The sequence below is a fragment of the Parasteatoda tepidariorum genome, chromosome 1, assembly GCF_043381705.1.
Source record: "Parasteatoda tepidariorum isolate YZ-2023 chromosome 1, CAS_Ptep_4.0, whole genome shotgun sequence".
Taxonomy (NCBI): Eukaryota; Metazoa; Arthropoda; class Arachnida; order Araneae; family Theridiidae; genus Parasteatoda; species Parasteatoda tepidariorum.
This window is the reverse complement of record NC_092204.1, coordinates 4558140-4572414: the sequence shown is the minus strand read 5'-3', so window position 1 is coordinate 4572414 and position 14275 is coordinate 4558140. Positions and strand designations below refer to the sequence as shown.

Sequence of the window (14275 nt, the reverse complement as noted above, 5' to 3'; positions counted from 1 at the left end):
ATATCATAATTAGACAGGTTTGTCAAGTTTTTGACAATTGATGGCTTTATCCGGTTTTATTTACAGTGACGAAGACGATGGCGCGTCACAAAGGATGAAATTAACAAGAGAAATGAAATTTTCTATCGCTAATAGAGAAAAAAAAATTGACAATGTTTAGTTGGTCCCAGTAATCAGCAAAATTCAAGAGATTTTTCGACTCTATTACAGAGGGCGGAAAATGAAGTCCGAAATTGAGAATCTCTTGCAAAATGCAGCAGGGTTGCACGCAAGAGTAAAAAATTCTTACCACTGAATCCAGTGCAGTATACGCTGGTGCGGATCTGCGAGTATTTCATTAAACATGTAAAACAAATGGTGTTTTTATACACTACAGACCGGCGGTCAGCCGAAATAGATTGGGGATGAATTAATTGTGAAAACGGTGAATAGGACAATATCTTTTTGCATAATTTGAGGCGAAAATCAACATGGTAAAGAAAAATATCACATTTTGGAAAAAGAATTAAGCACTTTTTAAAAACCACCATGGAAAAAAGCACCTTTAAGGGCCTTTAAAAAACGAAAATAAGCACCTTTAAGCACTTTTTAAAAATGCTATGCACCCTGTCTATATGTGTCATGCAGCAACAATGAAACAGCTTTCATCTGGTTGAACTGAAAACCCACTCTGTTGTCAGAATTTTTTAATAGTTAATTACACCTACTTTTGAAATGCAGCCACTACTTAACTACTTTTAGAAAACAAATTTTGATGCAGGATTCAATTTGCACTTGTGTTCAAAACTTAAAAAAAAAAAAATATTATTAAAAGAAAAATTAATAAAATTGTTTAGAATAATATATTAGTAAATTGATTTTCAACAAGATTTTTTTTTTCAANATATCAGTTAATTGATTTTAAACAAGATTTTTTTTTCAACTTTCAAATTTTTATGCCCTTTACGACAACAAATATTTTCAAAAAATGCCAGAATATTATAAAATATTAGTGGTTTTATTAAGTGTTTAAAGCTTAAGCTAACTTTACAGGAAAATAATGACGATGAAAATAGCACAGGGTAGGCATCCTCACTGCACACTCTAATGGATTCACATAAGATTTTTGAATCAAACAGATCCAGAAAAATTAGTTGCATTTGAATCTTATTTCTTTAATAAGCTAATTTTTAAAAAAAAGTTGCAAAAAATTGCACAAACTGGTAGGCTTTTTTTATTGCCCTAATCACAACACTACTCTTCTAAAAAAAGGAGCACATTACACTTCAAACTACGAAAAAAAAGCAGTGACATCAATAGTTCCATTTTAGAAAGTTAGAAACACAAATCAAGCAAACAAAAAAAAGAATTTCTAAATTGTTTAAATAAAGCAAATTTGGTTTTAGCTGCTTTTAGAGCTTTTCCATTTTGACTTATTATTATTATTTTAAATGTTATTTTCTTAATTTGCTTAACACTAAACATACCAGCACTTAATATATACCTATTTTTACCATAGCCGGTCAAATGACCGGACTTCATGTTTCTTGATTGAATGTATGAAATATGGATGTTAGGAAGGAAACAAACTAAAAAAAATTTTATTAAAATTAAACAAAATTGTATATTTCCAATTTTTTATGTATTACAAACACAAACAATAAGAATTTTTAATTCAATGCTCAATGCATTTTTTACATATACTCCATTGCACATTTTCCGCAAACATATTTTTTCTAATTATTATTGTTTCTATAATTCTTATAAATATAAGTATTATAATTATTATTTCTTCTAAAAACTTGTGCTGTCTTGATTGTTTGGACATTTTTCTGGGTGAAAACTAACAGCTAGTTAGAAATGAAGTAAAGCTATCAAAATAAAATAGAAGCTACTTACCAAAACATCTAGTTTTTGTCACTTTTTCTGACACAAAAATGCCAATCTAAATTTTTAGGTACTTTCTTGAAATTTGAATTCACAGTTATTCTGATTGAACTAACTACGCTAACAGTCCTGGCAGAAATGCACAACTAATCAAAAGCAATACGTTGAACATGCATTACATTGCAATTTCTGATCCAATAACCTTATAAAGCAATAAATTGTTCTCTCAATCAAATGACGGGTTGTGGTAGAAATAGATATACGACAAATATTATTCAAAACAAACAAAATACACAAGAAATAAAAAAAAAATTATAATAGAATATTAACTGTGTATAATTGTTAGAAAAAGGCATGCAGTCTAATGTGCGAAAACGATTAGATGATAAGCACATTTTCGATGCAAAAGTTCTCAAACGGTCATTTGACCGGTTATGGTATGTTAAGTGCTAAATGAGTTTCATTCTTTGATTGGATAAATAGTTTCATGTCAGGATATGGCAAAACAAAATTTAAAAAAACTTACACTATTAGGTAAAACACAGGTTAAATCTACACCTTCCACAAATGCTTGAAGCAACTGATATAAATGCTTGGAAGTTACAGCACATTCTAGATCATTCTTCAAGTCATTCTCGTCTGAGCACGTCCGGATGGCAAATTTTCTGTCCACATATTTACTACGAATGAATTCGTACCTCTCTTCCCTGAATTATACAATAATACATGAAAAATTAGATCAATCTAGTAACATACAAAAATATACAATGAGTAAAATTAACTACTAACTTTAAAAAAAACAAACACAATAATAGCATGAATATAAGTTAAGGTAGGTATTTTATTTACGTTGCCCTACAGCTGCACAATGGGCTATTGGCAACAGTCTGGGAAACATCCCCGAGGATGATTCGAAGACATGCCATCGAAATTTTAATCCTCTGCAGAGGGGATGGCTACCCTTCTTTGGTAGCCCGACGACCTGCACGCCAAGTCGAGCACTTTACGGTAGAACAGTTTAACGAGGACCGATACCGCACACCAAAGCAGGCTGATCAAAGAGGTCACCCCACCTGCTTACTGACCGCTGCCAGTCATGCTTGACTTCCGTGTTCTACTGGGATCAATCTACTTATAATCAATCTACTGAATATAAATCAAACAATTAAAACAAAAGTCACTGTTAAATACAGGGTGATAAGGGTAGATTTTGAAATACAGTTTGCATGTATGACTTTGAAGCTGTTATAACTGATTTCACATTTAATTCTGTTGAGATGGATCTATGCGGCCCCTTTTTCATTAAAAATAAAAACCAAAGAAAGGGCCCCCAAGCTAAAATTTATGTTTGTACATTTGTTTGTCTAGTAACTAAAGCGATACATTTAGAAATTGTATCGCATCTTACTTCAGAGTCAATGATTGCAACAATTAAGCGCTTTATAGCAAGGCAAGGGAAATCTTTTCTGATGATGCGACCAATTTCGTTGGCGCAAATAAAGAACTACAAGAATTTCGTAACAGAATGCTTTAACAAGAAACTTTTACAAAATTTTTTTTGGAAGAGAACAATGAGTGGAAAATCATTCCTCCTAGAGCCCCAAATTTTGGTGGAGTGAAGAAACCGGGAGTGAAATCCATCAACTCTAATTTTACCCATGAAGAATTTTGAAGAATCAGGTTGAAGCAATGCTCAACTCATGTCCCTTGACTCCTATCTCTTCTGATATACAGGATTTAAACATTTTAACACCGGGACATTTTTTTGTAGAAAGATCTCTTACTTCAATCGTAGAATCTAGTGTAATAAATATCTCTGAAAGCAGATTAAATTTATGACAGAAAACAACAAAATTATTGCAGTTGATTTGGAAAAATTGGCATACATCTTATTTAAGTACCTTGCAATAACCCACTCAATACCTTGCAATAACGTGCTTAGAAAACTTCCACTAGGTGGAAGTTTTCTAAGCACAATGTAAATATTGGGAAAATGGTTATCTTAAGGGAGGAACATTTACCCATTTATAAATAGATTTTAGGTCAAACTTATCCTGGTAAAGATAATAATATTCGTGTTGTAGAAGTCAGAACAAAAACTGGCATATTTAAACGACCAATATCCAAATTATGTGTACTGCCTTTAGAAGAATGAAACAAAATTCTTAACTTTTTATTCAAGAAGTTATTAGGTAAATTTATCTTTATATAATTTTTTCTTGCAATGCTAATTGCTTACTTTTTATACTAAACAATTAAAATATTTGCATTATGTTACTTTGCTAGTTTACAAATTGTAAAAAATTGTATTTTGTAAAACTTTCAGTCATCTGTGATTACATATAAAAATATTGAATGTTTCACATAGCAATGGCATGCAGCATGTCTGTGCAATCATGACATATTTTGTATAGGAGAAGATGCTTAGATGTTGAAGAGAATGGTTAAGATTCTCGAGCGGGAATTCCCCCCCCCCATAATCTATCTTTTCTTATTTCTTGTTTGGGTCTGTAAATAAATAATTGAAAATACACATGGTCTGTCATTTCTTATAATTTAATAATGATTTTTTTCATCATTTCATCATTAATTTAAAAACTCATTATCATAAGTTCAAAAGTTATTTTTCAGATTTGTTACAGGATGTAACGTTTTTGCGAAAAAATGGTGCATAACCTCAAATAAATGTTAAAATCATCCTCATTACATAACACAAGCATATAAGAAAAACATTAAAAAAAGAGAAAAAAGATTTACTAACATGGAACTTAGAGGCGTAGGTTTTCGGGATTGACTAAGGGTTGCTTCAACGACATCATTGAAACCAGCATTACTCATCACTCGGGCAAGCTAGATAAAGAAAATAGATAAAAAATAATTACTAAATTACTTAAGCACACAATATATATTTTAAACTGCTAAAATTTGAAGTATGGGAGCCTATAAATGAATTATTCACTTGCGGAATCAATTAACTTCATTAAATAAGAAGTTGAGTGGAGAAAAATGATTAAACAGTATATATTGTTTTTTAAAATTCCACCTGAAGTAAAAATTCAAAAATAATGATTTAGACTGTATTAATCTTTTATCTAACATCAGATATAATATCTTTAGAGTAATTACTATTATTATTTAAAAAAAAAATTTTTGCGATCAAGGGAGCTAATCGCTTTGGCAAGTGAAAGAAAATTATTAATTCAAATTTTCATGGCGTGTCGCCGAATCTTTCAGCAAAAAATAAGCACCTTTTAAGTACTTTTTAAGCACTCAAAATATATTTTTAAGTACTACATACATTAAAAAAATGCAAAATAATTTTCAAAAACTTTACATGATCAAGATAAAATAACATGATAATAGTTTTTGACAAAGAACTCTTTTTTTTTATTATATTAGCCATTATAAAATGATTGAGAGATTTTTCGGTTCGATATCAGAGGGTGGAAAATGAAGCTCGAATTTGAGAATATTTTGCAAAATGCAGCAGAGTTGTACATGAGAGTGCAAGAATCTCACTGAACCCAGCTCAGTATACACATATGCGGACCCACAAGTATTTAATCAAACATGAAAAATGATTGGCGGTTTCATATGCTACAGACTGACAGTACACCAAAATGCATCGTGTTTGAGTAAATTATGAAAATGTTGAATAGAACAATGTGAAAACCACGCTTTTGTGTAATACATGGCGAAAATTGGCATGGTAAATAAAAAAAAATCTCATTTTCGAAAAGGGGAAATTAAGCACTTTCTAAAAACACCCAATAAGAAAACTACTTTTAAAAAGAGCTTTTAAAAAAACAAAAATAAGTACCTTTAAGCTCTTTTTAAAAATGCTATGCACCATGATTCAGTCATCAAATAATCCTTATTGCGAAAAAACTTCATTATATTAATATATGCTTTATTAAAGATTTTAGGAAAAATGAATAATATCTTTTCCATTCCTGATACATATTATTATGAGCATTATTTAGTTTAAGTATAAAAATGGACTAATTGATAAAATTGATTCATCATCAATATAAATGATATCAGCTGTATTTGAGCTTCCGTCATGCCTATTTGTCATCAAAGTTTTATAATACTCGTTTTTAATGGAAAGAATGAATTTCAATAAGTTCATCATGTCTTTTCTCTCTGCCTGTTGGAAGCAATAAAGGCTGGTCTAAATTCATTATACATAGTGGTCTACACATTTTCTGGCATTAAATTCTGTTTCTTCGTCAAATTCATACTTGATTTGAATGAAGTGAGGGTTTCGACTTTTCTTATTTCATCCAAAGCATTTTTAACCAATTTACTGGCAACTGTTACTTTTTTATTAATGATAGACTTTTCTAAAGTACTTGTAAAGAAAAAGTCCTGATGCTTCATATGAACCATATAAAATGACGCTTTCAATTTACAGTTTTTAATATATTATATCAGTCATCTGGCATAAAAATGTTCTGATTTTTTTATTTTTTTTTTGCTTGAGGTTTGATAACAGCAAATTAATTCAAATTCAGTCATTGAATAATTTTTTTTTCGAAAAAAACTTTATCATATTAACAGACCTGGTAACTTTGTAAAAAGGATTTCAGGAGATATCATTAAAAACATCAGGAGTTTTGGGAGTCTTTTCAGGAGTGTAACTCGGAACAAATTTATTCATATTTTTGTGCATAAATTTAAAGATACATTACTTTAGAAGGGTATAATTAATAGAAAAATATTGAAAATGGAAAATTAATACTAGTTACTGAACAATATATAGACCATCTTAGATTATTAAATCATGATTAAAATTAACTATATTATTCACTTTTTTAATGATTTTAAAAAAAGTATAATTATTTTTTAANATATCCGTTCCGTTACTGATACATAATATTACGAGCATTACTTTGTTTAAATTGATTCATCTTTAATATAAATTATATCTTCTTTCATTAGCTCTATTTGAGCTTATGTAACGCCGATTTGTTCTCAAAGTTTTATAATACTTGTGGGAGGAATGAATTTAAACAAGTTCATCATGTCATTTCTCTCTGCCTGTTTGAAATTTTCAGACATAGTGGTCTACATATTTTCTTACATTAACCTCTTAACTTGTGCGCTCGAGTTAATTCGAGCGCACGTACAGACCAAACTGTGCACACTCGAGATAATTTGAGAGGCGTTGTATTTTAAGTTGCTGTAATTTTTCACACTCGAATGTAATCGAGAATTGAAAATGCGTTTTTTTCTGCAAAGAAAAAAGAAGGAATAGCTGAACATACTTAAATAATGCTATAGTAAATGAAATATTTTACTATAGTTGGAATATCATCGTTAAATATCCCATAGATTATGCTTTAAGTGATCACCATTTTTTAAAAGACAAAAATAAGAAACAAAATTCCCTTTATTTTCCAGGTTTTCCCTAGGTTTAAACAAAAACCAATTTTCAGTGAGTTCCATTTCTGTTCAATGACTTCGGCCTGACTGTCACATTTTAATTTTTAACCCTGCATCCAGTATGTCTGAAACATACCACTTATCAATTATTGAATGGTTAATCTGTTGAATTATAACGTAGATTTACTATTAAATTCAATAAATGTGATAAATTAAATTTCTAATAAGTTAAAACTTAAATAATTGTCATAATAATATTCATTTTAATTTGCTACATACTAAAAGCTGAGATGTTCCAATATTATCTAATGTTAATGACTGGATACGTGATATGTGAACTCCTAAATCTCGATGAATGCCTGAACACTCGATACACATCAATATTCCAAAATTGGTAGAGAGCCAGGTTGGATCTAAAAAGAATGGTATAAGCCATTTTAGTTAATTAAAATAATTATTTGGTCAAAAAATAAATAACATAGCTGCCAACATGGATAGGAAAACACCTAGTAGATTTTACACATAGGGAATTTTAGGGATTTTTATAATTATCAAAATAGAAAAATTTCATTATTTTTCAGTTATGATTGACATTAAACATACTTGAAATGTTATGTATTATGTATACTCATAATTTCGAATAAAAGGTAATTAATTCATCAAAGATAGTTAAAAGATTTTCTTAATTCATTTAAGAAGAGAGTTCTGAATAAAAATAAACTGAACATTTTTGGACAAAAAAATGTTTTGAACTGATTTCTATAAATGAGGTTTGCTTCATTGCGTATTAGTAATACTTATTTAAATATTCTAGCAAGCACTAATCTGTAAAAAAAATTCTATTTCAAAAGGGATTTTTTTAGGAAACTTATTTAATTTTAGGGAACTTTCTAAAATGTACAAAATCCAGGAGAATTTCAATTAAACCAGTAGAAACTTAAACAATCCAGTAGTCTACTAGAAAATCCTGTTGTGTTGTCAGCTATGAAATAATTTTTATCATTTACCTTTAGAAGAGTTGCAGTCGCAGCAGCGATCGTTACCAGGTAATCTTTGTACTTGTCGAATAATACCCTGCTGAAGTTCCATTAGACTTTGATTGACTTTAGTTCCACCCGTCTGACCAGAATCATCGAATGCTTTCCTGAGTGCTCCTTCTTTACAATTTACAAGAACAGACATCCATCTAAAAAAAAATATGCTCTAATTTTAATTTTCACATCAAAAGGGTGATTGATAGAGACTCATTATACAGAATGCGTAGCCAAATCTTTCAACAAAAAATAAGCACTTTTAAGTACTTTTTACGCGCTACATACATTAACAATATGCAAAATAATTTTCAAAGACTTTACATGATTATGATAAAATAACCAGTTTCTAACAAAGAACTTCATTACATTTAGAATTTTTTTTATTACATCAGCCAGCATAAAATAATCGAGGTACTTTTCAGTTTGATATAAGAGGGTGAAAAATGAAGCCTGAAATAAAGATCTTGATTACCTTGCAAACTGCAGCAGAGTTGCACATGAGAGCGCAGTAATCTCTCTGAACCGAGTTCAATAGATGCCTATGCCGACTCCCAAGTATTTCATCAAACATGTAAAATTATTGTTGCTTTCATATGCTTGACCGATGGTACGTTGAAATCAATTGTGGTTCATTATGAGAACGTTGAATAGAACAATGCAAAAACCACAATTTTGCATAAAATATGGCAAAAATGGACAATGCAAATAAAAAATTCTAATTTTTGAAAAGCGAAAATAAAGCACTTTTCAAAAACACCCAACAGAAAAAGCACCTTTGAGAGCTTTTGAAAAACGAAAATAAGCACTTTTTAAAAACGATACGGCACCATGGGGTATAGAATAGCATGTTAAAAACATTTTGCTTTCTAGGCTTACGAGTTTGTTACGATTCCCAAAAATGCCGCTTAACACATTCTTCCACTAAGCTTTTCAAAAATTAAATACATAAAATAAACACCTGATTTACAATTATATTGCAGAGCCAAAAACATTTTCACATGGCTGGGAATCATGGTGCGGAGGTCAAATCATTACTAAAACCATTTGCCCACTTATCTCAATTGAGGTAATGCGAGTTGTGATGGTTCGCCTTTCAACGAGGCGAACCGGGTTGAATCCCTGTGATGGCTGTTCGATAGGAATTCCGCATCTGGCTTGCACTAACCACAGTGTTGACGTGAAATATCCTCAGTGGTAGATGGATCATGGGTTAGAGTCCCCTTGCTGTCAATCTATCCATAGGAGGTTTTCGTGGTTCTCCTGTCCATGTAATGCAAATGTCAGTTAGTTCCATCAAAATGTCTCCACAAAGGTAAATTTCTCTTAAAACTTGATGCAAGAGTTCCCTTGTCTTCTGGATTGGGTTCAAAATTACAAAGCTGCGGAGTTGAACATTAGTAGTTGTAAACCCCCCAAAAAAAGAAATGGGTCGGCTGTTCAACGACGGTTATAAAAAAAAAATTGAGGTAATGCAAGGTGCACATGTACCATTAATTTTAAAATTTAATTTAAATATACTATGTGTGGTATGATCATGGGATCACCATAATGTTTACTTTTCCCAATACCTACTGGGCTGTCTCCAACAGGAGCGCCCTCTTCATTGCCTTTGCAGGATTTCTAGGGCTCGACTCCTAGCTCGTCTTTAGAGATTCTCGCAACCGCTAAGGAGGGGACGCTATCTTTTGGAGATAGACCAGTATTCCCCGTGGAACCTTCAAGGGTGTGTCAGGTTCTTTTTTGAGCAGCATTTTTTTCTTCCCCTGTGTGCTTCATGTTCGTAATAATTTATATAATTTTACTCTTTTCAATTCCATAAAAACAACAAAATCTAAACAATCTATTTTGTAAATTTTAACTGCAGATGTCTCAAATATGCTGATTACTTAAACTTAATATTTTACCCTCTGAAGCACACAGGGAGGATTCAACACGTAGAGGCGATGGAAATTTAATTGATGAACTTGTTCTCTTGAACTCTCATTATATTTGAAATATGATTCCTGACGAAATAAAGAAAGGATAAGATATTGTTCATTGTTTCCTGTTAATCACTTAGCCATGCGGTCCCATGAGATGTCTTCACCGAGTATAGTATGAGTTCCTGATCAGGAGATCAACCTTAGGTAAAGTCTTTTTGCACCACATTGTTAAGGAGCAACTGGTGAAGAGTTTGGAACCTGGCGATCATTATTCTTCTCTCTCCACTATGCGGACCCCATGGCACTATGTGTTTAACAACAAACAGTCTAATGTCCATAGCAGCCAACACGGATAGGAAAAAAAACCAGAAGATTTTACGAAATAATATAATTATATAATTGTTATACAATTGTTATAATATAATTATATAATTGTTATAATATAAATAATATAATTGTTGCAAAATATACTAAATATTTTACACATAGGGAATTTTAGGGATTTTTACAGTCATCAAAATAAAAAAACTGCAATATTATCCAGTTATGATTTCACATTGAATGATGTTAAAATTTATGTTTATTCGTGATTTTGAATAGTAATAGGCGTTATATTCATCAAAGATAGTTAACTGAATTTTATAAATGAGGCTCACTTTATTATGTATTAGAGACACTTATTTAAATATTCAAGCCAGCAAATAATCTGCATAAAAATTCGATTTCAATAGGGATTTTTAAGGAAACTTACTCAATTTTAGAGAATTTTCTAAAATGTTCAAAAAGCGGGAGAATTCTTATTAAACCAGTAGACCAGAAGAAACTGGCAAAATCCAGTACAGTTGGCAGAGAAGAATGTTCTTATTTTATTTTGCAAAGGTTAAAAAAAAATAAACCAAATTCTAAAAATAAAAAATAATAAAAAACGGCATTTGATAATTAAAGCCACTTACACCTCCATCTCATTCTCGTCTTCTGCTTGGAAATGGTAGGTTCGATTATCTGAGAATGAAAAGAAATATAATTAAAGATGGTTAATTATATTTAATTATAGAAAATTATGTATATATATATATATATATATAAAGTAGACATTAAATTTTGTTAGTTGCTTACATGATATGAGATCAAAACACTTTTTTTCTTCTTGCACAACCTGTGGGAAAATTTTTAATCAAAATTAGAAGATCAAGGAACAATCATTTAGGGTCAAATTATGCTTCATTTGATTCATGGAAGGTATATTTGTTATTAAATTAAAAGAAAAAGTTTAAGAAATTTAATTTTAAAGGATAATTTATGGAATTTTATTATTTGAGTTGCAAAAAAGAAATATTTTTATACATAATATCCACTAAAACTTAAAAATATAAAATTAAGTGTTTCAATGAAATTAATGCGTTTTGTAAATTAATGTAAAAATTAATATTTTTTGCAGACTGTCTTACACACTATTCAGAAATCTACGTGTCATAGCTTGAGGTACAATACTTTGAACATTATACTTTTATGTTTAATTTCTTGTTAATTATTCTAAATTGCTTTAATTTTACTTTATAACTTAGTATACTACTTTATAAAATTTCATACTAAGCGAAGTATACTTGTTATATACTTCCTAACTTTTACTTAACTATATCTTTCATAAATAATAAAAACAAAATTAAATTTTAAAAAAAATACCAGGAAGGTAACAATTTTTTATCATGTTCAAAGACTCACAGAACTAATTGAGCTGGTGTGAACACCTAAGAATAAACTTGTTATATCTTTTGACAGAAAGGTTTACATTTGGGGTGCACAACCTTCTGAACACAATAAGAACATTTCTTTTAATTTGGTTCTCGTTTAAACATTATAAATTTTCTTTCATTAGAATATTTAATTCAATTTATATTGCTCTATAAAATGCATATGTTTTTTGCACTTTCATTCTGTAAGTTTCTTCTTGTTTAGAATTTATATCCTTTTCTCAATATTTATATCTCATAAATTGATTATAGGGAAAAATGGAAAAAGTTTTTCTAAAAAAAAGTAGTCGTTTTTTTTAATTTTTAATAAATTCAAATCATTAAAAGTATTTAATTTTCTGCAAATATATTATCAAGTTTACTGATAAAAATATTTAGTTGCTTAGAACACAAATTTTTATATAAAAATTATCATATTTGAAGCTAACATGACTAAATATGCGTGTGGCCGTTTGTTAGTCAACATGCTGTGCAAGTGGCCCTGCACTCAAAAAGGTTGTGCACCCTTAGATTTTTTTAATCATTATTTATAATTACTTAAACTAGTAACACTTAACATACTGGCAATAGCAACAACTGTTGAGGAATAAGATAAGAATTTTTAACATCAGCAAATATTTTTTTTGCTAAAAAAAATTAATTTGTTTTAATTTTTTAACAAATGCGGAGAAATTTGAGAATATATGGGTAAACAGGAGATAGTCGTAAAACACAGGAGTCTTCGTTAAAAAACACGAGACTTGGCAAGTATGCATATCAGAGGTTGTAAAAAAATTTTTAAAAACAGTCTTCTTACTATAATGATAACAAGCACGATTAGATTTTTATAAAACAAATTATTTACTTTGACTTGACTTGTAAGAAGATTCAGTTTTGTAGGTGCTTTTGTTTCCTAAATAAGGGAAAAGAAGCATTAGAATAATTAAAATGAATAAATGAGTGCTTTAAAGAGAATAAAAACCCTTACATCAGAATGAGAAATATAGAGGAATCCATCTCTAATTTCACACCTTCGTTTCTGCCAAACTTTTCTTACTTTTCCGTCAGACTTTTTAAAAAGATTGCCAACTTTAGTGTAACCAAAATTTTCATTTCCTGATGGTTGGTGAGGTGTGTAACCAGATGGATAAAGTACTAAGCTCTGAAATTATATTAAATATTTGAAACTCATTTATATACATGGCATTTGCTACATTTTAGAATTTCAAAGTCATAACTTTTCATGACTAATTCAAAGAATCTGTCATGACTTAACGAAGTTACTATTTTCTTCGACAAAAACACAACAATAAATTTAAACACGCATTATAAAAACATTAATTTAAATGATAGGTATAACCCAAACTGTTATACTCTGCATCTTCATATTTATAGATTCTAAATTTAAAAAACAGGGTAAAAAAAAGAGTTGAAGCAATAAAATAGCTGAAATAAATACAAAAGCAAATAACTTTCTTTCTCTTTTTTTCTGTAGAATTATATTCTAAAGATACTTTCATTTTTCATCAAAAAAGATAGAAATACTCCCGATTTTTCTGTTCTTATTTCTGAATAAATAAATAAAAATTCGGCAATGACTGGCTTGCTTCAGCTAGAATTTTAAAATGATAAAATAAAAAATAAAAAAACAGTAAAATTTCTGAAATCACATAGGATAATTGGCTCTAGAAATGACGCTTTCCTTTACTTTTTGAAAGAACACCATAATTTTTAAAGCACATGATAAAAACATTACATATTTTAATAAAACATGACTGTGAATGGGGACTTTGTTACAAATTCAGATATTCGAAACACCCTGAAATTGGGGGGCGGGGCAATTCCATTTTAAAAATTAGATTTTTCGGCGACTTAAATCTATGACTTTCCATGATTTTTTTTCCCAAAAAAATAGTTGAAATCCTGCCATTTCATGAAAATTTTTGTTAAATACCAAAATTAATGACTTTCCAGGTGCGCGGATGCCCTGTATATACTTTCAGTGATGTGTGCAGTAAAAAATCTGGGACATTAAAATTTATTGAAAATAATATATTATTTGTTGCTATTTTGAAGCTGGTATTTAATTTTTTTTAAAAACCTATATCTATTCAGTGAGACTCGTTTTATCCTACCTTTAGCGAAATATTAAAGATCGAACCAGAATTATGAATGAGTACATATCAAAATAGGAGTCTGTCCAGGACAAATTTACAACTATTTAGCGGTACCTTCACAAATTCAACTTAAGGAAAAACGGTCGTTTCGCAAAATACTTTTAAAAATGCAAGTTCTAAGATTCTCCAACTCTTAAAATTTTGTTGTTTATATCGCC

The 14275-nt window shown here is 29.8% G+C and overlaps 1 protein-coding gene across 2 annotated transcripts in view; it reads right to left on the bottom strand.

Moving 5' to 3' along the window:
• LOC107450410 (ArfGAP domain of ASAP) overlaps positions 1 to 14275 on the bottom strand; it is a 53132-nt gene that overhangs the window by 15694 nt on the left and 23163 nt on the right. For both annotated transcript variants that reach the window (XM_043051406.2, XM_071186736.1), the window contains exons 11-18: positions 12929 to 13102; positions 12806 to 12853; positions 11327 to 11366; positions 11164 to 11212; positions 8262 to 8440; positions 7534 to 7667; positions 4628 to 4716; positions 2393 to 2573 (exon numbers count right to left, since the gene is read on the bottom strand). In XM_043051406.2, coding sequence (XP_042907340.1) covers positions 2393 to 2573; positions 4628 to 4716; positions 7534 to 7667; positions 8262 to 8440; positions 11164 to 11212; positions 11327 to 11366; positions 12806 to 12853; positions 12929 to 13102 — 894 coding nt within the window. The remainder of the gene's footprint in view (positions 1 to 2392; positions 2574 to 4627; positions 4717 to 7533; positions 7668 to 8261; positions 8441 to 11163; positions 11213 to 11326; positions 11367 to 12805; positions 12854 to 12928; positions 13103 to 14275) is intronic.